At 44.5% G+C, this 25300-nt stretch overlaps 1 protein-coding gene across 2 annotated transcripts in view; it reads left to right on the top strand.

Moving 5' to 3' along the window:
- The first annotated feature begins 11507 nt into the window (after positions 1-11507).
- Positions 11508-25300, top strand: part of LOC134351114 (voltage-dependent anion-selective channel protein 2-like) — a 29756-nt gene continuing 15963 nt past the window's right edge. The window contains exons 1-3 of one of the 2 annotated variants that reach the window (XM_063057203.1): positions 11508-11648; positions 17623-17694; positions 20477-20526. In XM_063057203.1, the coding sequence (XP_062913273.1) occupies positions 11531-11648; positions 17623-17694; positions 20477-20526 (240 nt within the window). In that variant the 5' untranslated portion in view covers positions 11508-11530. The remainder of the gene's footprint in view (positions 11649-17622; positions 17695-20476; positions 20527-25300) is intronic. The other variant, XM_063057204.1, reaches the window with a different exon arrangement.

Below are 25300 nucleotides of genomic sequence, written 5' to 3'. Positions count from 1 at the left end.
AACAATTATTTCGTCCTCCTTTGCACTTGACGTTAAACTATCTCAAATATTGAATCTTGAGAATTGAATACAGCTGCCACAATGCAACATATTTCACATCATAAGTCAACGATGATAAACCCGATCTGAATATATCCCGCAATCTCCTTTTGCTAATCACTGCTCCTGCCAGCAATGCCTTGGAGCCCATTGTCTAAATGGAGAGAAATTTCAAAATCGGAGGTGCAAGGGGACTTGGGAGCCCCCATGCAGGACCCCCTGAAGTTTGAGTCTGCAATGTTAGCATTCATTTTGAGAGGACTAGAATGTAAATTAAGGATGTAATGTTGAGGCTTTACAAAGGCTTGTTGAGGCCTCACTTGGAGTATTGTGAGCAGTTTCAAAGGATTCAAAGTATGTTTACTATCAATTAATGTATACATTATACAACCTTGAGATTTGTCTTCATACAGGCAGCCAGCCACAAAGCAAGAAACCCGAAAGAACCCAGTTAAAAGATTGACCAACACTCAATGCTCACACCTTATGTAAGAGAGGATGTGCTGACACTGGAGAGGGTTCGCAGGAGGTTGACGAAAATGATTCCGGGACTGAATACTTTATACTTTATTGTCGCCAAACAATTGATACTAGAACGTACAATCATCTCAGCGATATTTGATTCTGCGCTTCCCACTCCCTGGATTACAAATCAACAGTAAATATTACAAATTTAAATTATAATTCATAAATAGAAAATAGAAAAGAGAAAGTAAGATAGTGAAAAAAAAACGAGAGGCAGGTCTGGATATTTGGAGGGTACGGCCCAGATCCGGGTCAGGATCCGTTCAGCAGTCTTATCACAGTTGGAAAGAAGCTGTTCCCAAATCTGGCCGTACGAGTCTTCAAGCTCCTGAGCCCTGTCATATGAGGCTTGTCATATGAGGAACATTTGACGGCTCTGGGCCTGTACTCACTGGAATTCAGAAGATTGAGGGGCGATCTCATTGAAACCTATCGAATTTTGCAAGGCCTCCATAGAGTGGATGTGGAGAGGATGTTTCCTATGGTGGGGAGTATAAGACCAGAGGACACAGCCTCAGAATAGAGGGACATTCATTTAGAATAGAGATGAGGAGGAATTTCTTTAGCCAGAGAGTGGTGAATCTGCAGAAGTCGTTGTCACGGGCAGCTGTGGAGGCAAAGTCAGTGGATATATTTAAGGCAGAGGTTGGTCAGGGCATGAAGGGATACGGGGAAAAGGCGGGAGATTGAGGCTGAAAGGGAAATGGATCAGCCATGATGGAATAGCAGAGCAGACTCGACGGGCCAAATGGCCTAATTCTGCTCCTATGTCTTATGGTGTAAGCAATTCACCAGCCTTAATAGTAACCCCAGTAATCTTTGGTTCACTTCCAGAATTGGTTTATTTTCTCTTCCTCCCTTTCTAATTTGTGATGACCAAGTTACAAACTGTTCAATTTTCATATAATTTCTGCTGTTTCCTTCTTCAATAGGAAATATAGACTTTAAGAAAATCAAAATTTAAAAAGGAACTGCAGCTGCTGTAAATCTGAAATAAAATCTTTAGAAATACTTGGCTGGTCAGGCAGTACTGGCAGAGAAAGAAACAGAATAAAGATTTCAGATTGATGTTCCTCCATCAGAATTCAAACTCTAATTTAAAGGTTAAAGATAAGCTTTAGGTTCAAAGTTAAAAGTACATTTTATTATCAAAGTGTGTATAAATTATACAACCTTGAGATTTGTCTGCTTACAGTCAGCCGCAAAGCAAGAATCCTGGAAGAATCCAACACCCAATGCACAGAGAGAGAGAAAGAACAACAAGTTAAGTGGAATCATGCAAACAATAAAGCATTCAAAATGAAATTGAGTCCATTGACCTGGGGCCCGGAGCAGTCTGAATGGGCCCGTAGTCTCAGTCCATCACACAGAGGCAGATCACCGCGAAGCTCACAAACACGGAGCTGCCGGAACCCGGCACAATCCCAGCCTCAGCCTGGAGGAGGTCGGAGTAAAACGTCGTGGAGCAGAACCTGCTGGAACCTTGCCTCCGGTCCTGACATCTTGCTTTTTCAGTCCACGTGGCCCTGGAGCTTAAATTGTCCAAATACTGGGTTGCATGCACATCGCAACATTGACACATGCAGTGAACACATCGCTCTGTGTCAAAGTCAGTAGATTGTGCAGGGGTTAGCTCCCAAGTGTCCCCATTCCTCCAATGCCAACACAACATGCTTACAACTTACTAACCATAAGCAACAGGCACAAAATGCTGGAGGAACTCAGCAGGTCAGGTAGCATCTGTGGAAATGAATAAACAGTTGATGTTTTGGGCCGAGACCCTTCTTCAGGACTGGAAAGGAAAGGGGAAGATGCCAGAATAAAAAGGTGGGAGGAGGGGATGGAAGATAGCTAGAAGGTGATAGGTGAGGTCAGGTGGGTTGGAAAGGTAGAGGGCTGGAGAGGAAGGAATCTGATAGGAGACGAGAATGGATCATGAGAGAAAGGGAAGAAGGAGAGGCACCAGGGGGAGGTGACAGGCAGGTGAGAAGAGGTAAGAGGCCAGACAGAGTGGGGAATAGAGAAGAGGGAAGTGGGAAGGAACTTTTTTGTTACCAGAAAGAGAAATTAATATTGATGCCATCAGGTTGGAGGCTGTAATGTATTGTGTGAGTATTCGTAGCATCAGAGTGCTCATGACGTCAGGGCGTGGAGAAGTAAAAATGGAAGTCTGGTGAATATATGTCATTGTTCAATCTACACCGGTGTCCGAGTCACATCAATATTACATTGTGTCAGAAGAAATCACGGAAAAAAAAGGAAGAGAAGACACGTAAAAGATGTCACAGTTACAGCCACCGTCAGGTTTAAGCCTACGAGGTAATCTTGCTGAGAACTGGAAAATATGGATCCAGAGGTTTGAGCTGTTTTGCAGCACTAGCAGCTGGCTGAAAAGGCGGAGAAAGTGCATTGTGCTACGTTTCTGCATGTGGCAGGGGTACAGGCAATAAAGGTTTGCAACACGTTTGTCTTCCAAGATGATGAGCAAGATAAAATTGAAGTGTTAAAGAAAAAGTTTCAAGATTACTGCGAACCGACAAAAAACCTACCGTACATCTGACACAAGTTTTTCACGAGGGCTCAAGGACCAACGGAGGCCATAGACACCTTCGTAACAGATTTGACGAGCAAGGCAAAAGACTGTGAGTTTGGACAACTGCATGACTCTTTAAGACGTGACAGGATTGTATGCGGCATACAGGATGATCAAGTGAGAGGCAGGCTATTGAGAGAGGCAGATCTTACATTAGAAAAGACGATTGATGTTTGCTGTGCCAGCGAGATCACGTCAAGTCAGGCTAAAGTGCTCAATGAAGAGATTGAAGTGCACAAAATAAAAACTGTGAAAACTAACAAGAGTAGGACAAAGCCAGCTCCACAGGATGATCAAAAGGAAGTTAACTGCAATAGATCTGGTTATAAACATGGATACAGAAAATGTCCAGCCTTTGGTCAGACATGCAAGTTATGCCAGAAAAGAAATCACTTTGCAAAGATGTGCAGATCGAAGGAGCACGCGAGGAAAATGCATGCTGTGGAAGAGAGTGAGGGCAACAGTGACATGTTCATTGGCGCAGTTGAAGTGGAACAGGAGGTATGCATCAAGAATATTGACAATGCAGAGATGGAGGATGAAGATGATTGGACTCAAGATCTGATAATAAACAGGAGGAATGTGACATTTAAGCTTGACACTGGGGCAAAGTGCAATGTAATGTCGGCAGAAACATTCAACTCACTGGACATCAGAGGAAGACTGAGAAAATCCACCTGCAAGCTTGTTACATATTTCAGCCACAAGACGGCGCCACTGGGCAAAAAAGCACTCACCTGTGTGTACAAAGGACAAAAATACAAGATCGAGTTTGAAATAGTGCAGCAACATGTTCCAGCAATACTGGGCAAAGCAACATGCACAAAGCTAGGCCTGGTGAAGCGAATCTATGGTGTTGAAAAAGAAAATGACATTCTCAAAGACTTTGATGACTTGTTTTCTGGATTAGGATGTTTACTAGGGAAACACCATATCCAGATTGATCCAACTATTGCACCAGTCGTGCATGCCCCGAGAAAGATTCCAGTAGCTCTCAGGGATCAAGTAGTGGAGGAGCTACACAGAATGGAACAGATGGGAGTCATAACAAGACAAATAGAACCGACCGACTGGGTGAATAATATGGTGACAGTGGTCACAGAAAAAAAGACGAGGATTTGCATGGATCCACAAGATCTCAACCAAGCCTTCAAAAGAGAGCACTATCCGCTGCTCACGGTTGAAGAGGTTGTCTCCCGCATGCCTAATGCAAAATACTTTTCGGTATTAGACGCAAATCAAGGCTTCTGGCAGATCAAACTGGATGAAGAAAGTTCCAAATTATGCACTTTCAGCACGCCCATAGAGAGATATCATTTCCTACGACTACCCTTTGGGATTTCTTCTGCATCAGAGGTATTCCAGAGATCCGTGGCGCAAATGATTGAAGGCCTGGACGGGGTGGTCAGCATCATTGATGATTTGCTGATATGGGGTGATACAACTGAGGAACATGAGGAAGCTCCTGGAGAGAGCACATGAGTACAACCTAAAACGGAACAAAAGTAAATGTAAGATCATCAAATACATAGGTCATGAACTCAGCGCTGATGGGCTAAAACCAGATGATGAAAAGGTCAGAGCTGTGGTACAGCTACCACTACCAGGAAGACCATGGAAGAAGATTGGCACAGATCTCTTTCACTACAATGGTGCAGAATATCTGCTTTGTGTGGACTACTATTCAAAATATCTGGAGATCACCAAGTTAAGTGACACGTCCAGTCGAGGTGTCATTACCGCAATGAAGTTGACATTCGCAAAACATGGGATTCCAGATATTGTCATTAGTGACAACGGCCCACAATATGCCACTGGTGAGTTCAGAGGGTTTTTAACATTTTTTTTTAGATTATGAGAACACTCAGTCCTCTTTTATTGTCATTTACAAATGCATACATACGTTAAGAAATGATACAATGTTTCTCTGGAGTGATATCACAGAAAACAGGACAGACCAAAGACTAACACGGACAGAACCACATAATTATAACATATAGTTACAGCAGTGCAAAGCAATACCATAATTTGATGAAGAACAAACCATGGGCACAGTAAAAAAAAGTCTCAAAGTCCCGAGTTGATCAACTCCCGAGTCCCCGATAGCTGGCGGCAAAAGGGAGAAACTCCCTGTCATAAACCTCCAGGCACCGTCAACTTGCCGATGCCTTGGAAGCAGCCGACCACAGCCGACACTGAGTCCATCCATCCGAAAACTTCGAGCTTCCGACCAGCCGCTCTGATACAGCCTCCCGAGTGCCATCCTCTGCCAAGCGCCTTCGACCTTGCCCCTGTCGTTGAAACATGCAAAGCCGAGGATTTGGGGCCTTCAGCTCCGGAGATCCCGGTTACCACACAGTAGCAGCGGCAGCGAAACGGGCATTTCAGAAGTTTTCCAGATGTTCCTCCGTACTCTCACGTCTATCTCCATCAAATCAGAATTGTGCACGGTCCCCTACTTGACAGATAACAGACATCATCACCGAGGTGGCCGCGCGCGCTGTCGTCGCGTCGCCATCTTCTCCCCCCTCCCGGGTTCTCAGAAAGCTGGGAATTTCAACATGTTACTTCCAGTCCAGGGCACGCTCAGTCTAATGGACAAGCAGAGAGAACTGTACAAACTGTCAAGAACATGCTCAAGAAGGCACAAAGCAACAACAGTGACCCTTACATCGCTCTGCTTGAATACCGCAACACACCGATTGAGGGTGTGGGGTTCTCTCCTGCGCAGCTGTTGATGGGATGTCGTCTGAAGTCCAAACTGCCAACATCCACAACTCTACTGACTCCTGAAGGTAATGCTCAAGTACATGACAAGCAAAAGTACAAGCAAATAAAGCAAAAGAGCTACTCTGACAGACATACAATACAGTTGCCAGATCTGCATACAGGTGAAAATGTCAGAATACAGAGAGGAGACACTTGGCAACCAGCTGTGGTTGTGAACAGACATCAGCAACCAAGATCCTTCATAGTTCGCACGCCGGATGGAAGAGTCTACAGGAGGAACAGGAAGCATCTGCTGAAGACAGGAGAGAGGGAGTTTCCACGTACAGATGCACAGGACATTTCCACATATACGGACATGGAAACAAACGACACCAAGAGTGATGCAGACCGCAAAGACACAGAGGTCACTCAAGAGACTGACATTGATGAAGGACAAGCACAGTCGCAGTTGTATCACACACGGTCTGGGAGACAAGTCAAACTTCCAGCTAGACACAGAGACTAGACGTACACACAGTCTCACACAGTTTGAGGCAAAGTCACACGTTATAAGTTCTAAGGTGTGAAATAAAAGGTTTATTAGTCTATGTTAGTAAAAGAAAATACACTGCTGTTAGTATTGTGAGATACAATGCAGAATACAGTACAAGAAGGTAAGATTTTTTTTAGTTTCTGTCATGGTTGTTGCACTGTAAGAAGGGCATACATAGAGGCATTGTGTTGGTAATTCACAGTGTTGTAAAAAGAAAAAAGAATCTTGAGAAGGGGATGTAATGTATTGTGTGCGTATTCATAGCGTCAGAGTGCGTATGACGTCAGGACGTGGAGAAGTAAAAATGGAAGTCTGGTGAATAAATGTGGTTGTTCAATCTACAGCGATGTCCGAGTCACATCAATATTACAGAGGCCACCCAGATGGAGTATGAGGTAAAGAGATGTTTGGTGGTAGGATCCCTTTGGAGATGGTGGAAGTTGAGGAGAATGAAGTGTTGGATGCAGAGGCTCAAGCTGAGGACAACAGGAACTATTCAATAGTTCAAAGGCTTCATTTAATATCAGAGAATGCGTACAGTATACAACCTGAAATTCCTACTCTTCACAGACATCCACGAAACAGATGAAAACTCCAAAGAATGAACAACGTTAGAACCACAAAGCCATGCCCACGTGCACATGAACTCGAAGAAGTCCCCCTCTGGCACCATCTTAGCTCCTCCTGTATGGGAAGGATCTGACTAGAAGAGCCCCTCTTGCTGTGAGGCAGACAAGGTCTTGGTGCTTGCTGGTGGAATCTGTCGATGAGAGGTTCTGCCAGATGATTTGGACAGTGTACTCATCTAGGGTCTACATTGGTCAGTATTGACCACAGATGTGACGGACCTGCTGTCTCCGTGATACGCAAGCCAGGGCAGTACGACATGGAGAGCAAGCTGTTGCCCATGTAACAAGCTCCCTCTCCCCAAGCAGCTGATGAACAGCAGAGACCAGTACAGTTTGGCACCAGTGGCATTGCAGGAGTTGGCAGTCAGCTTTGAACTCAGTGTAGGCCTGCCTCAGGGACTCCAGCCATTTTGTTTACTTGGGGAGATACTCCCAGAGCTTTCCCCGTGCGTGAGTGTAGCCGCAAGGCAGCAGAGGTTTGAGGTCAGAGTTTTCCTTCTCCTAGACGAGCAGCCAGCTACAGCTGACGACTCCCGTCTGCCTGAAGCAACTGGCTTTAAGGCTCCAGTAACCCGCCTTCGCCCCCTCCCCTGTCAGCAGAAACGGTTCCCCTGGGTTTAGTAGCTAAGCCACACGTGAAGGCGAGGAGCTGGACTTGGATGTCAGAGGCTATGTCAGACGCACGCCATCAGGAGCATTTAATAGGTGCTGGGAGCTTGTCCCCACTATGATCCATAGCTATGATAACTTTAAGGAACCACTCAATGAACCATATCCAAAGGGTCTCTGCCCTGCAGCGTCTGCAGGAGGTTCTGCGCCGACCTCTGTGTGATGGATTCGTGCTCAAAGGTAGAACTCTTCCACAGAGTGGGTCACGACCAGCTGACTGTGGCATTTCGCAGGAGAGGTTCCAGGCCTCAGGCTCTTGGGCAGGCAGAACCTCTGTATGTTGTGACACTTGGCGCCCACATGCTGAGGGCCCACACACCAACTGATACAGACACACATGGTGGTCACCAGGACGAGGGCAACGTTGGGTACACTTTTGCCTCTGTTCTCAGAGGATACGTGCATCATGAGCCCTTGGACTTGCTCCATCTTGGATCCCCGGAGAAACGGGATGGCGTCCAGTGGTAAGTGGTTTCTTCTTTTATGTTACTGCATAGGCTAATCAAAATGGCTTCTTTGTTCAGTTAACTGCTGAGAAAGTTCTCTCGCTAGCAGCTTGTTTGGGTTATAGAGGGTGTTGTATTCAGTTGCTAACCAATTGGGATAGATGTTATTCTTTCTTGTGTGTCTGTAAGCTATTGTATGCGCGGGTTTTGGGGCAGAAGGCGCGATGGGGAGAGAGAGAGTGAACGTGATGCTGTGAGCTGACCGATGGGGCGGACCCTCAGCTGGAGTCCGAGGTCCAGGTGAGGAGAGGAGATGAAGACCGACTCGTATGGAGCGTCTGGTCGACCACCGTGGGTGGTCCCAGGTGGCGGGTCGAGGTGGTCAGAGGGAATCGAATGGTGAAAAGAGGATTGTTACTAGAGCTCCAACTGTTTGTGCACGAAGAGATTGAACTTTGATAAGTCTGGTACCTTTTACTTTCCTAGATTTTATCTCTATTAATTACATAGTTCCAGTAATATCTATAAACAGTAATTCATTTAATCGTATATGGTGTATTGTCTGTTATTTGGACAGGGTGGGGTACATCACACAGCATCCACACAAACTTAATTACCCAGTTTGGCGGGGCTGAAGACCACTTCCCCTAGACGACAGCGAGCCGAGCGAGTCTGAGGCTTACCAGGGGGGCTACACAGTTTATTACCGAGGCTGAGAAACGAGGAACAGGCCACATCGGTGCCAAGTACACCAGCTCAGAGTCCACACTGCAACTGATGACCAAGGTCCTCCCAGCCATGAACAAAGAATGCCAATTCCACAAACCCAGTTTTTTTTTAGACCTTCCCAACATGCCTCAGCCCTTCCAAACCAAAACCTCGGCACCTTGACGGGCACGTGAGACTGCAGCTGCTGGGAATCTTAATCAAAGCACACAAAATGCTTGAGGAACTCAGCGAGTCAAGCATCATCTGTGGAGGGGGATAAATTATTGATTGTTTTTGGCTGGGATTCTTCATCATAGATACCATTTGTTGTACGTTGCCCCAGAACCTCAGGTAGTTAAGCCATGCACTGAAGGGGATGTTGCATTGGGCAGGCCAACTGTTAAAGAGCATGGCCTCGCTCTTCCCGTGGTTGCTTTTGGGGCTAAGTCCATAGCACCAGAGCTATTATCTTCTGCAGCAAGACGCACAAAATGCTGGAGGAACTCAGCAGGGCCAGAAGCATCTCTGGAGGGGAATAATCAGCCAAAGTTTTTGGCTGAGACCCTTCATTGGGACTGGAAAGGAAGGAGGCAAAAGCGAGAATAAGATCGTGGGGGGGGGGAACGGGAGGAGAAGGAAAGGAGTACACGCTGGCAGTGATAGGTGAGACTAGGTGAGGGGGAAGCTGGGTTGGTGAGGGACGGGTGAAGTGAGAAGCTGGGAGGTGATAGGTGGAAGAGGTAAGGGGCTGAAGAAGCCGCTGCCTGTTTTAGAGGGCATGAGGGGCAGAACAAACTTGGGTTGTTTTCTTTGCAACAGCAGAGGCTGAGGGGAGATCTGATAGAGGTTTATAAGATTATGAATGGCATTGATATATACAGGGAGTAACTATTTTTTCCAGAGTAGAAATGTCTATTACCAGAGGGCATGCATTCAAGGACAGAGGGGGTAGGTTCAAAGGTGATGTGAGGGTAAGTTTTTTACTCAGAGAGTGGTGGATGCCTGGAATGTGCTGCCTGTATGCAGGTAGAGGCAAATACATTAGAGGCTTTCTCGGTCCAAAACGTCAACTATACTTTTATCAATGGATGCTGCCTGGCCTGCTGAGTTTCTCCAACATTTTGCGTGTGTTGTGAGGCTGTTAACTGCATTTAGATAGGCACGTGGATGAAAGGGAAGGAGCGGGATACTGGCGGATAAGGTTGCCAAATCTCTCTGCCCAGCTTTACTTGTGAAAGTTGTATCAATATACTACTAAAACTCTCATGCTCTGTCTGTCTGTTTGTGACCTCCAATTAGTGCAAACGGTGCATTATAGCGGCACTTTCTTTTGGCTAAATCGTATTAAAATGTGCTAACTCACAGAATGCAGGCAAAGTTCAGGGTTATATATTTGTATAAAATTGCTCATTCGCTAAAATCAACAGGCTCCTTACCTCTTCCTAGAGATGCTGCCTGGCCTGCTGCGTTCACCAGCAACCTTTATGTGTGTTGCTTGAAATTCCAGCATCTGCAGATTTCCTCGTGTTTAGGCTCCCTTTTAACCCGAGAGCCGATCGGCCATCATGGAAATCGGGACGGCACAGCCCGATGCATGTGTATGGCCAGCCTCAACAGCGACACCTCAGCAGCAAAAGGGCAGGGCAGCTGTATTTTGAGGGGTCACATTCTGCTCATCACCATCAGCGTGTGCAGGATTGGGACAGATCTAACTGCCACCCATCAATAAGAGATGATTAAATCTTATTGTAATGACGTACTTCGAGACACCCATAAAACCCCTTGCTGCAGTCAAAGGACAGCGGTGACTATACCACGTCCATTTAGGAGAGCGCCAACCACATCATCAAGAATAATCAGCATCCTTTGGTGTTACTGCTTCGTATCTTCTATCCAGCATTAGGGTAAAAAAATGGTCAGCCTAATTATGCCGTGTGGAGAGGAAAGGGGGACATTATGGTCAAGAGGTGATGCCAAATGTTGTCGGGAAGCGGCAAGGAGAGGGAGGGAACAAGAATCGGATGAGGCCAGGGCCGCAGGACTCCAGGATCAAAGAATCAGGACAAAAAAAGATGAGAGAAGAAGAGACAGAGGAGGAGAGGCATGCACGTCTCCGGGATCAGAGACAAACAACAAACAGCAGAAGAGATGAAGAGGTGGGGGATGAAAGGACTGCACGTCTCCAGAATGACAACAAGAGGCACAGGGGTGGCAGATAAACCAGAAATACTGCCATCAAAAATGTCCTTCGTTAAATGAGGAGGAGCTATATTTGCTTTGCTACGCGTCGTTCTTCTTTAGTAAACTGAGGTTTTCTACTTCAGTTTCCAAAGCAAAGCGATACCAGTAGCATTCAGGAAAATTCAATGTTCATTCTGGTCACATCAGACTGCACGACCCTTCTCTCAAAGGGTACTCCAACGGGTCACCCGTTGTCTACTATCATTTAAATCTATGGAAAGGATATTGAGTAGCAGGAGACAGTTGGAGATTACTGTATGGATTTTATGTAGAGTGATTTAGTGAAAGTTTTATGCAAGGCTGGCGTGCCCGGGGAACCATGGGGACGAGGCATTGGCCAGACAAGGGGAAGGGGGCCGGTCGGTCTCAGAGCGCCTGCGCAGTGCCACCGACGTGCTCCTGCTAACGGACGCAGCGCATGCGCCCTAGCTCGGGCGCAGGCGCAGTGCTGCGGGCTGTCTCCTTCACGTTGTCCTCTCGGAGAGGCCGTGTCGATCAGCGCGGAGCCGGAGCGTCGGGAGACATCGAGGCGGCGGGTAGGTGCGGGGCTCTGATCCGGGAGGAGGAAAGGACACTCGATCGACCGGGCAGCGCGGAGGGAGGCCGGCCGGGGGCTTTCCGTCTGACCGAGCCCCGCCTTCGGGACAAGGGAATGGACATCGATCGCCCCCTCCCTCATCCATTCCACCATTCCCTCGCCCAGTCCGCCCCGTCCCTCAGCGCTGCACTGCTGGGCTCGGCCATTAACTACCGCTCAGCCCTGGTTGCCTTTCAGAAAGCGGTGGTGAGCCTCCGCCTGTGTTCAACCTGTTGTTTGACGGGGGGAGCCAGCAGGGAACCAGGGCCCTGTGCGCACTGGGGTCGTCGGGCGCTGACGGGAGGATTCGGCTGCCTTAGTAAGGAGCTGGGGGAATTCCTGCAGGCCAGGCAGCAACTGTGGAGGGAGATAGTGGCGATCTTTCACCTGGATGTTGCAGCGTCTGCAGTCTTTGTGCCTCTAACTAATTAGTAGGCTGTTTCGCAGTGGAGATTTGCTGAAGGTAGCCATACTGAGACCCGAAGATAAGTGAAGGGTGAGTGGAAATATCAGGATTGATTTTTAATAATCTAAAAAGAAATCTAGTGATTACAGCCAACTTCTGAATAGTTAATAGTGCCTTAAGGTTGTTATACCTGGGGGTTGGGGGGGGCGCTGACAACTAAGTCCTTCGTGTGGCCTTCGCATGTGATTTAGCTGCTAAGCCTGTCAGATCCATTTTTACTGACAGGAGGAGGGGCAAAGGTGGGTTACTGGTGCCTTGTGACCGGTGGTTGGTAGCTCACCTAGGAGAAAGAAAAATCTGTAGAGGGTGTAGTATGAAATCTATAGAAACACAGGACTGCAGGTGCTAGAATCCGCAGCAAGACCCAGAAAGTTGGAGGAACTCTGGGTCAGGCAGCATCTGTAGACAGAAAAAGACAAGTGACAGTTGAGGTTCTTCATGGGGGGCATGTTTTACTTTCATACTTTACTTGCGTCCTTGCTGTTAGAGGATGTGCTTCCACAGCAAGGTTATTTCAGTGCAAGCGTTGTGCAAAATAATTTTTAACAGAATCTCAAATTTTGTTGTCGCGTTCATCTGGTCTATAATCACACACAAATTACTGGAGGAACTTAGCAGGTCAGGCAGCTCTGGGGAAAGGAATAAAAAGCCAACATGAAGCATGAAGATGTAGAAGCAGAATTAGGCTGTTTGGCCCATTGAGTCTGCTCTGCCATTTCATCATGGCTGATCCATTTTCTCTCTCAGCCCCAATCTCCTGCCTCCCTCTCCATATCCCTTCACGCCCTGATTAATCAAGAATCTATCAACCTCAGCCTTAACTATACCCAATGACTTGGCCTCCACAGCTGCCAGTGGCAACAAATTCCACAAATTGACCACTCTCTCCTTATTTCCGTCCTAAATGGACGTCCCTCTTTCCTGAGGCTGTGTCCTCCCCCACCATAGGAAACATCCTCTCTACATCCACTCTATTGAGGCCTTTCAAGATCCGATAGTTTTTAATGAGGACACCCCTCATTCTTCTGAATTCCAGTGAGTCGAGGCCTAGAGCAATCAAAAGCTCCACATATGACAAGCCTTTCAATCCTAGAATCATTTTTGTGAACTTCCTTTGAACCCTCTCCAAAGTCATCACATCCTTTCTTAGATAAGGGGCCCAGAACTGCTCTCAGCTCTCTGTGAGGCTTCACCAGTTCTTTATAAAGTCTCAATATTATATCTTTGGTTTTATATTCTAATCCTCTGGAAATGAATACTAACATCACATTTGCTTTCCTCACCACTGACTCAACCTGCAAATTAATCTTTACGGAATCCTGCACGAGGACCTTTTGCACCTCAGAGTTTTGAATTTTCTCTTAATTCCTTTCCATAGATGCTGTCTGACCTGTGTTCCCCCAGCAGTCTGTGTGTGTTACTCCGGATTTCCAGCATCTGCAGAACCTCTTGTGCTTCCTGGTCCATATCACTCAAGTTACTGAGGGAAGCTATTGTGGTGATATCTTTTAGGTGGAAATCAAACACCAAACTGCAGATGCCAGAAATCTGGAAGAAAGATTGAAAATGTAGAAAAAATGCAATATCTGTGTTAAGGGATAATCTAGGTCCTTTTATCAGTCGGGTCATGGACCTAAAATATAGACTGCTTTTACCACTCTGTGTGTGGAAAAAAAAACTCTTGTATTGTACCCGCTACCAAAAGTCAAAGTCAAATTTATTGTGATGTGCACAGGTGCAATGAAAACTTACTTATAACAGCATCACAGGCACAGAGCATCAGATGAGCAGCATTACGAGAAAAAAACAAACATAACTTGTACTCAATTCTGCACGAGAAAACTCTATTAGAACATAGAAAAAAGCACAAGACAACGGTCCATTTTAGTGCAGAGCTGTCATTGTGTTTTTAGTGTATTTCTCCCTTATGCTTAACCTCTTGTTCTATGTCCGCTAGTTCTATCTGTTTCGGATGGTGGTGAATATTGGTAGCTTGGATTGAAGCGTTTCATGTTGTGGTGTTTGTCGAGGTTGGCAATTAGCTTGTTACTAAAGAGAGAAAGTCACACAGACCTTACTCAACATGCGACCTTGCTGTACATCAAGAATATCTCAGAAATGACAGCTGAATGGCTCGAACCTCATGGCATCACAATCACTCACAAACCAAGGGCGACTTTAGATTAGATTATGAGGACACACAGTCCTCTTTCATTGTCATTTAGTAATGCATGCATTAAGAAATGATAGTGTTTTTCCAGAATAATATCACAGAAACACATGACAAACCAACTTAAAAACTGACAAAAACCAAATAATTATAACATATAGTTACAACAGTGCAAAGCAATACCGTAATTTGATAAGAACAGATCACTGGCACGGTAAAAGTCTCAAAGTCTTTTGAAAGTCCCATCATCTCACGCAGACGGTGAACCTCCAGCGCTGCAAACTTGCCAGTGCAGCATCCTGGAAGCATCCGACCACAGTCCGACTCCAAGTCCGTCTGAAAACTCCGAGCCTCCGACCAGCTCTCCGACACTGAGCACCGAGCTGAGCGCTTCGACCTCAGCCCCGGCAATAGGCAAAGCAGAGGATTTGGGGCCTTCCCCTCGGGAGATTCTCGATCACACAGTAGCAGCGGCAGCGAAGCGGGCATTTCAGAAGTTTCTCCAGGTGTTCCTTCGTGCTTCTTCACGTCTGTCTCCATCAAATCAGGATTGTGCACGGCATCCTACTTCACAAATATGATATCATTTGGAACGGCTGTGCGCGCTGTGTCGCGCCGCCATCTTCTCCTCTTCAAGGAATTTCCTTTAAGGAATTTTGTCTCAAGAACCATGTAAAGACAACCACCATAGGCAATGTGGTGTATGGAATCACCTGTGGAGATGGCAACAAGAACTACGTCTGGCCAGGAAGGATGTAATCTCTCAGCTCATTTACGGGCACACAAGCAGGTGGTATGGAAACATGATCGTCTGTCGCTGATCTCAGTACATGAAAACCAAGAAAGTCACCATTTTAACTGGGACACCATGGAGGCGCTGGTGCAGGCGAACACAAAGCAGACACAAGAATTTTTAGAAGAATGGTTAAGTTCTGATAACTCCGTAAACAAGCATATCAAAATAGGCGCCATCTGCGAATCCCCACCAGCTAAAGAAATATGAATCAGGATTCAAAGGTCATCTGAGGGGGGTAGCCAATCAGACTGAGGCAAACGAACGGCGGAGCCAGGGGTTCTATATAAATGTGAACACTTCCAGAGAGAAACACCAACAACTGCACACAGAGGATGTCATCTCGACTGGTGATGAAACGTCTGCAAGCTAATTGCCAGGCTCAGTGAACATCGCACCATCAAAGTTCTATCTTTGAAATGGGGAAAGGTTTCCCAGAGTCTACCCTTACTTTGCACCTCATAATTTTATATACCCACTTGCTTAGCTTCAGGGAGAAGGGATCTAGCTTTTCCAGTTTCCACATATCTGCAGTGTTCCATCATGTGAAACTTCCTGTATCATCTCCAGCGCTAACTCATCCTTCCTAGTGAGTGGTGACTGGAATTACATGCAGTACTCTGGTTGAAGAATAACCAAAGTTTTCCAAAAGTTGGATCTTCAGGCCCAGGTGCTTTCAGTACTCTGACTAATGACGGCCAGTATCCCATTTGCTTTCTTAATCAGATTATCTACTTGTACTGCCATCTTCAAAGATCTCTGGGCATCATCCAAATTCTCTGTATTCATTAATGTTCCTTAAGACTGGCAGAAATCCTAGCCCCATTAGTTTACCAAAAAGCACGAGCCTGCATTTGTCTGTTTTGAATTCCATCTGCCGTCAATACCAATACACCAATATCATAACCTACGGATATGTACAAAGATTGGTAGTCATAGATAATGTGTCCTCAGCAAACTTACTGCACATGCAGCTCCATCTAGATGCAAATTGTTTGTGTTTATTACCAACAGCAAGGCGCTCAGCACCAGTCCCTGAGGAACACTGCTAATAACAGGCATCCAGTCACTGAAACAATTCTCTATCCGTCACTCTCTCTTCCTATCTTGCCACCTAGGGCAAAATTCAGTTCCAGATCTTATGGGCTCTCAATCAGATCCCCATATTGGGCCTTGTTAAAGGCCTTACTGAAGTCCATGTAAACTACATCTACTGCTCTGCCCTTATTTTGTATCTCTTCAAAAAATTCAGTAATACAGGTCAGACAGGATTGGCTGCAGTGTTTCAAAATGATCGCAATTGACATTTATGAATTTAAAATTATAGAGAGAACAGAATAGTTACTAACCCCCCCCCGCACAGATCCACCCACAACTACTTTATCATTTCCTGTCAGAGTCACCTTACGTACAGATGCCTAGCATCACTGTATGGACATACAAACAATCTATGTGAAAAAGGAACACACACAAAATGCTGGATGCTGCCTGACCTTCTGAGTTCCTCCAGCATTTTGTGTGTGTAGCTTAGATTTCCAGCATCCGCAGAATTTCTCCTGTTTATGTATATAAGGTATCTTACGTATTTGTATTTATTGTCCTTTTTATTGTGTTCTTTATCTTATTGTATTTTTTTTGTGCTGCTCAGATCTGGAGTAGCAATTATTTAATTCTGCTTTACACTTCTGTGCTGGACAATGGCATTAAACAATCTTATCTTGTTCACTTGCTATGTGCCATGCTGTATGACAAGGGCGATCATTGTCTTTCCATGACTTGCAAATTTTCTACAGAAGTGATTTGCCATTGCCTTCTTCCGGGCAGTGTCTTTACAAGACGGGTGACCCCAGCCATTACCAATACTCTTCAGAGATTGTCTGCCTGGTGTCAGTGGTCACATAACCAAGACTTGTGATCTGCACTGGCTGCTCATACGACCATCCACCACCTGCTCCCATGGCTTCACATGACCCTAATCGGGTTGCCCAAGGGTGGCCTGCAGGCTAGCAGAGGGAAAGAACACCTTTCACCTCCTTTGGTAGAGACTTATTTCCATACCAAAATCTTACCTACTGGAGCTCTCTGTGCATTATGTGCATGTGTATTAAGGAAAAATGACCATGAGGCTAGAACATGTATAACCAGAGGATTAGTATGTAGAAGACATTCAGTTGTGTTTTAGATACATCTCCCTTTGGAACATTGATTCAAACATTTATTTGTTTTGTCATGAAAGTTGGCAAAGTGTCATGCTATTTAAAGCATCCAGCATCAGTACCTAGTGAACTGTAACGAATCTAAAAAAGTGTAAAAGTTCCTCATAAGCTTACTTATCGAAAACTGGTTAAAGTTTGTTTAACATGGACTCTGGAACCTTTCCGGCAAATGAAAAGTTCACCAATTGCGGCAACAAATACTTGTGAGATTTGGGGAGAGTAAGAATTTACAGCTGGTAATGTGTTGAATTCCTGTTTGCTGAATAATGGTTTATCTCCTTTCCAAAGGCAGGATGTCTGTGCCACCTTCGTACGCAGACCTTGGGAAATCCAGCAGGGACCTCTTCAGCAAAGGATATGGTAAGTATCTTTTTATCTGAGTTTCCAACTTGCTTCAAATATTAAGTAAGAAATGGGCTTTTAAAATGAGGTTGCAAATTGATTGGGGATTATTTTTGCACCTTGCCTTATGACAAAGAAAATTGATTTATATTTTTATAGCATGCCATGGTTCTGTAAATACATCCAGTAAGGCTTATTGATTACTGCTGAAGTAATTGCTGATATGTTTTCTTCATTATGTATTCAAATAGTTGGGTTGAGTTGTTCTCCAGCCCTGGCAATCCTTTTGCAAATGTTTTGTCACCATACAAGCAGTCATCATCAGTGCGCTGTTCACTTGTGTGTCCTCCAAATGCTTGGCCTTCATATACTTATCATTCAGTTGATTAGTTCATCATTACGGCGACGATGGGACCTCGTTGCTGATCGGTTGTGTGGCGAGCTCTGTGCATTGTCTGGAATTTTGCCTGCATTGGCTTATAAATGTGATCGAGATCTGTTTATAGAATTGTTGCGGAAAACCATGCTCCTAGGGATTCTCTTGCATGCCGTGTGTTTGCTTGCGCCTTGACTTTCATTGACACCAAGTCGAACTTATGCCCCTCTCGATCTTTATGGATGGAGAGTAGGAGACTTTATTCAAATAAGATTTGATTTGGAAATGATATCATGTCTTGATTTTTTTTTTTGATTGCTTTAGGAGGGCTTTCATTTGCCCTGGAATGGAAAGTAATTTAATAATTCAGTAGATTGTCAGTGATCTTTCCCCAGGTTACTCTGTGGCTACAAGACAAGACAGAGGTGTCAGCGAATGAGCACTTTAGTGAGGGTGCTTTTCTATTAAGTCTTACAAAAGTGGAAAACAAGAAATAGGAACTGAGGGAACAATAAAAAAGCAAAAAAAATGCAGTTGTGGTGATCTCATACCTAGGGATAACAACATTCCAGTGATAATTAACCTATAAAATGGCTAGATTCAAGTAGTGAACCTGTTACTAAAATTCAAAGTAAATCTATTATCAAAAGTACATATATGACACTGTATACAACTCTGAGAGTCGTTTTCTTGTTGGCATACTCAATAAATCTATAAAGTATAACCACAACAGAATCAATGAAAAACCGCCCAACTAGGGTGTTCAAGCAGAGTGCAGAAGACAGCAAAGTGTGCAAATACAAAAAGAAGAAATAATAATAAATAAACAATAAGTATCAAGAACATGAGATGCAGAGTGTTTAAAAGCGAATTCATTGGTTGTGGGAACAGTTCAGTGATGGGGTGAGTGAAGTTGAGTGACTTGGTGGTGTGAGTCCTGACTCTGCCACCTTTCTGATGGCAGCAGCAAGAAGAGAGCATGTCCTGGGGGTTGGGAGTCCTTGATGATGGATGTTACTTTCCTGTGACAGCATTTTGTTAGAATGTGCTCAGTGGTTAGGAGGGCTTTCCCCGTTATGGACTGGGCTGTATGGATATTCTGTTCAAGGGCATTGGTGTTTCCATACCAACTTAACAGAAACAACTGTATCGTAATTACTGGAAAAGTCAATGAAAAATTACCTGTAGGTGGCTATATTTATATAAAAAAAAGTAAGCACTAGGAAGTTAAACTACAAGAAAAATGATAATTCTTCACCTCAGTCCAACAGTTCCAAACTTTATGCATGGATGGGGGTGGGTGGTTTTTAGAAAATTGCAAATTTTTTTCCCCAGAAATTCAAAATATCCGAGGTAATGAAACATCTTGAGTCATCCTGACTAGGAAAATACTGACTTACTTTCTCTGTTCTCTTGCTATCGTTTGCTTTGAGCACTATCTTAGAGGCTCCTTTATGGCCTTTGAGTGAGTGAGAGGCGTGAATATTAATTCGGACAAGATAGTGAGCCTGGTACTGCTTGATAATAGCAGAAGCAGCCATTGATACGTTACATTTCAGATTTCTGAATGGCCCGTGAACACTACCTCATTTTGGTACTAATTTTCTAACTTGTAGTAATTTTCATGTCGTCCTCTGTACTGCTGCAAAACAAATTTCACATCGTGTTTCGTTGGTAATAAAACTGATTCTGACATTCATTTAAGGCATGAAATTCACTATTGATGTTAATATGATTAAAAGAGTGCAGAGAAAAGTGAGAAGGATGTTGCCAGGAGTTGAGGACCTGAGTTGAAAGGGAATAGAATATTATTTAATATTTATTGATACACTGCGGATTAGGCCCTTCCTGCCCTTGGAGCCACACCGTCCTGACGACCCCAATTAACCCTAACCTAATCATGGGACAATTTACAATGATCAGTGAACCTACCCGGTACCTCCTTGGAAAGTGAGGAAGACGGAGGACCTGGAGAAAAGCAACACATTCTGTGAGGAGAATGTACAAAGATGAAACGTCTTGCAGATTAGGAATTTACTCCCTGCAGTGTAGCAAAACAAAAGATTTGATAGAGGTATACAAAATATGGAGGTATACAAAAGCTTTTTCCAATGAGGTTAGGTGGGACTATAACGAGGTCATGGGTTAAGAGTGAAAGGTGAAATGTTGAAGGCAGAAGTTCCCGACCTTTTTTATGCCATGGACCAGTACCATTAAGCCAGGAGTTTGTGGACCCAGCTCAGGAACTCCTGATTTAAAGGAAGCATGAGTGGGAAATTCTTCACTCAGAAGGTGCTGAGGATGTGGGACAAGCTGCCAGTGGAAGTGGTAGATGGGAGTTTGATTTTAACATCAAGCCCTCTACAATATCAGTAGTGTTCTCTGTGTTGTCCATTCTAAAGTGCTCTTGTTCTCATTCATCAGGGTTCGGTTTAGTGAAGCTGGATCTCAAGACCAAATCATCGACTGGAGTGGTGAGTGTTAATGAGTCTGTTTTGGAATAGTGGTATGTGCTGTGTGCAAAGGGCAACAGTGTTTGAAGAGAGGCATTGGAATAATGTAGATACACGGACACTTTGATAATGGTTGGATTAGTAGTCATGATCTTCCTCTACTACTGCACGAAGGGTGAATTACTTCAGGTTACAGCTTTGCATATCTTGAGGATTATTGGTTTATTATTGTTATGTGTACCAAGATACACTGAAAAACTTGTCATGCATTCTGTTCATACAGATCAAATCAGTACACAGTGCACTGAGCTAGAATTAATTAACAATAACAATGCAGAATAAAGTGTAAAAGCCACTGAGGAAGTGCATTGCAGGTAAATAATAAAGTGCAAGATCATAACGAGATAGATGGTGAGGCCACGAGTCTCATCGTAACAAAGGTCCATTCAAGAAAGTGCTCAGGAAACAGAATTGATACCAACATTGGATGTAGGAGGTTTAGAGAGGGTGCAGAGGAGATTTCCTAGCATGCTGCCTGGACTTAAGGGCTCTTATGAGGATAGGTTGAGGGAGCTAGGGCTTTTCTCTTTGGAGCAAAGGAGGATGAGAGGTGGCTTGATAGAGGTGTACTAGATAAGAGGCATAGATCAAGTGGACAGCCAGGACCCTTTTCCCCAATGTGGAAATGGCTAATACCTGGGGCATAATTTTAAGGTGATTGGAGGGTAGTATGGGGGGTGGGTGTCCGAGGTACGTTCTTTACACAGAGAGTTGTGGGTGTGTGTAATGCCTTACCATGGGTGGTGACAGAGGCAGATACATTAGGGCAGGGGTTCCTCACCTTTTTTATGCCATGGACCAATACTGTTAAGCAAGGGGTCCATGGGCACCAGGTTAGGAATCCCTGCAAGGGTAATTAAGAAACTCTTAGATAGGCCCTTGATGATAGAAAAATGGGGGACTATGTAGGAGGGAAGGGTTAGATTGATCTTTGAATAGGTTAAAGGGTCAGCACAATATTGTGGACTGAAGGGTCTGTACTGCTGTAATGTTCTATGTTCCATAAAGTCCTGGGAAGAGTGAGAGAGCAAGAATTGGAGTTGTGTAATAACTCCAAGTGGGGCTGAGGGGAAAATTGGATCAGCTATGATGAAATGACGGAGCAGACTCGATAGGCCAAATGGCTGAATTCTACTCCTATATCTCATGGACTTATGGACATTGGTGATCCAGCAGATTGCTTTAATGATTATATGTTAAAATAGTTTCAATGGAGGCAAGTTGAACAGAACCTGAGTTAGTATGGATCAGTTGGTTTAATTTGGTTCATTAACTGAACCAGCAGTAACCTTTGAGAATGATCTTCTGCAGATGCCTTTGCTGATGTACTCTTGCCTTTGATCTCGTGATTCATCTAAACTTTTCCACAATAACTTGAAGCTTGACTGCGCTTTCAGAATAGCTGGAAGGGGTAGGCAAAATGGAGCCTCGCTAAACTGTGCCCATTTTCAGCAAAGCTTCGCTTTGTTCCAGATCTTGAATCCTGGCAGTAAAGGCTTCTACCGTCCCATCTGTTATCTGTCAGTATTATTCACACTTGATCTTGCAGCTGAATTCTAACATACTCTTTTTTTTTTCTGCTCGTTACTTTTCCTCTCCTGCTGCCTGACCTTGTTTGCGCTGGATTATGCAATCAGATGGTAAGAATGATGCTGAATCTATGTGTGCTCACACCCTTCTTCCCTTTTTGACATTAATTAACTGTCGTGTCTGGGTTGAAGAATATTTGATTAATTTCTTCTGATGTAATGAATGTTGTGACTTCCTGGCACTGCCTGTGGTGTACATAAAGTGGTTTATCATTCTCACATGTACTGAGATACAGTGGAAAACTTTTTGTCTGCCATTTATACAGATCATTCCATTACACAGTGCTACAGTGCTCACTCAAAACCAGGCCAACACTACCGAGAGAGGGAATTGATACTATTTGACATGCTTCCAAATAACTGAGTTCCAGGACGGGAAAAAAGTACATTCGATCCCAAGAGTGTTGCTGAGCAGAGTGGTTTTGGGATTGAAGTTCGTAGCTCCTTGAAAGTGGCTACACAGGTCGATAAGGTGGTTAAGGAGTCTCATGGAAGCTTGATGCTTGCTCGTTCTAGTTAAGGCATTGAGTTCAAAAGTAAAGAGGTTATGTTGCAACTTTATTAAACTCTGGTTAGGCCACATCTGGAGTATTGCATACAGTTCTGGTCACCCCATTAAGGTTTTGGAGAGGCAGCAGAAGAGGTTTACCAGGATGCTGCCTGGTTTAGAGGTGTGTGATCATGAGAGGCTGGATAAACTTGGGTTGTTTTCTCTGGAGCAGTGGAGGCTGAGGGGAGATCTGATAGAGGTTTATAAGATTACGAGAGGCTTAGATAGAGTGGACAGGGAATATCTGTTTCCCAGGATTAAAATGTCTAATACCAGAGGGGGTGCATTGAAGGTGAGAGGGAGTAGGTTCAAGGGGGATGTGAGGGCCAAGTTTTTCTTACTCAGCAGTGGATTCCTGGAATGCATTGCCTGGTGTGGTGGTAGAGGCAAATACATTAGAGGCTTTTAAGAGAAGTTTGGATAGGCGCATTGATATAAGAAAGAAGGAGGAATATGGGCATGGGGTGTAGGTAGCAGGGATTAGTGCTTGGGTGTCTTTGATTTGCTTTTTAACTGGTTCGGCACAACACTGTGGGCTGAGGGGCCTGTTCCTGAGCTGTTCTCTTCTATGTTCTTTGTTCTCTGATCCTTTGTTACTTACTGCCCGTTATGCCATTGGCATTTAGGATAGCAATTGGACCCCGTCTTTGGCGGTGTTCAAGGCTTTCCTCTTCATGTTAGTAGCTTCCTCTCATATTTCACTTCTGTCAGTTATGCAAGTCCTGGGTGGAGACTCAGGAATACTGTTGCACTCGGATGTAGAAGGATTCTTTATTGCTGTTTCTGTAAGAATTTTTTTGACCGGTGTTGTTGACCCTGAGCAGAACCCTTGAATCTGGAGGACCGGTGGTCCACTCTTAGTCTGGCCTCTACCCTGTGACCTGTTTGGCATGGGTGACCCTACCAAGAGCCAAGAGCCTGACTCCAGCTAACATAGCTCTCCAGGTCATTGACGCACACAAATCTCCAAACCATGACAAAGTTGTGGGCCTCTTGGAAAGTTATTTACAAAACCAGCAAAATGAATGATTTTGTAGCGATATTAGAAATTAACAAAATTAAATTAGCGATATAGTGGAATCAGTAATTAACATTCACATTAGCATATTTAAGCAGTCAAAAAAAGTCATCCTGGTCCCTGGCTGCTTCTAATTAACACCTAAACTAACTAATGATAACAAAGCAGGAATACATAACTATACTCATTTGCTTCTACCATTCCCATACTCATGTGACAAATTACTATGACCCATAATAAACGTGCAACGTAAAATACAATCCAGACTGACAGAACATAGGTCTACGGCAGACACAATCTCAATGCCTCTTCACATGGCCTTAGATCACCTGGACTATACAGACACCTATGTCGAGATGCTGTTTGTTGACTATAGCTCAGCGTAACACCATCATTCCCACAGTTCTGAATGATAAGTTGCAGAACCTAAGCTTCTGTTCCTCCCTCTGCAATTGGATCCTCGACTTCCTAACTGGAAGACCACAATCTGTGCGGATTGGTGATAACATCTCCTCCTCGCTGACGATCAACACTGGTGCACCTCGGGGGTGTGTGCTTAGTCCACTGCCCACTGCTGTATTCTCTATATATACATGACTGTGTGGCTCATCACAGCTCAAGTACCATCTATAAATTTGCTGATGATACAACCATTGTTGGTAGAATCACAGATGGAGACGAGAGGGTGTACAGGAGTGAGATATGCCAACTAGTGGAGTAGTGCCGCAGCAACAACCTGGCAACGTCAGTACGTTGAAAGAGCTGATTGTGGACTCCAGGAAGAGTAAGACGAAGGAGCACATACCAGTCCTCATAGAGGGATTAGAAGTGGAGAGAATGAGCAGTTTCAAGTTCCTGGGTGTCAAGATCTGTAAACACCTAACCAGGTCCCAACATATTGATACAGCTATAAAGGAGGGAAGACAGCGACTATACTTCATTAGGAGTTTGAAGAGATTTGATATGTCAACAAAGACACTCAAAAAAACTTCTATAGATGTATCGTGCGGAGCATTCTGACAGGCTGCATTGCTGTCTGGTATGGGGGGGGGCTACTGCACAGACTGAAAGAAGCTGCAGAAGATTGTAAATTTAGTCAGCTCTATCTTGGGTACTAGCCTACAAAGTACCGAGGACATCTTCAGGGAGTGGTGTCTCAGAAAGGCAACGTCCATTATTAAGGACCTTCAGTACCCAGGGCATGCCCGTTTCTCGCTGTTGCCATCGGGTAGAAGATACAGAAGCTTGAAGGCACACAATCAGTGATTCAGGAACAGCTTCTTCCCCTCTGCCATTGGATATTGAACCCGTGAACACTATCTCGCTTTTTTAATACAAATTATTTCTGTTTTTGCGTGTTTTTTAATCTATTCAATATACGTATACCGTAATTTATTTATTCCCTTCTATATTATGTGTTGCATTGAACTGCTGCTGCCAATTTCCAATTTCCCTCGGGATCAATAAAGTATGACTATGACTAAGTTAACAAATTTCATGACACATGCCGGTGATAATAAACCTGATTCTGATTCTGTTTAAGGTCAGGACTTTGATTCAGCCATTCCAAAATGTGAA

The sequence above is a fragment of the Mobula hypostoma genome, chromosome 8, assembly GCF_963921235.1.
Source record: "Mobula hypostoma chromosome 8, sMobHyp1.1, whole genome shotgun sequence".
Taxonomy (NCBI): Eukaryota; Metazoa; Chordata; class Chondrichthyes; order Myliobatiformes; family Myliobatidae; genus Mobula; species Mobula hypostoma.
The sequence above is the reverse complement of the archived record's forward strand: the minus strand, read 5'-3'. Positions and strand labels throughout refer to the sequence as shown.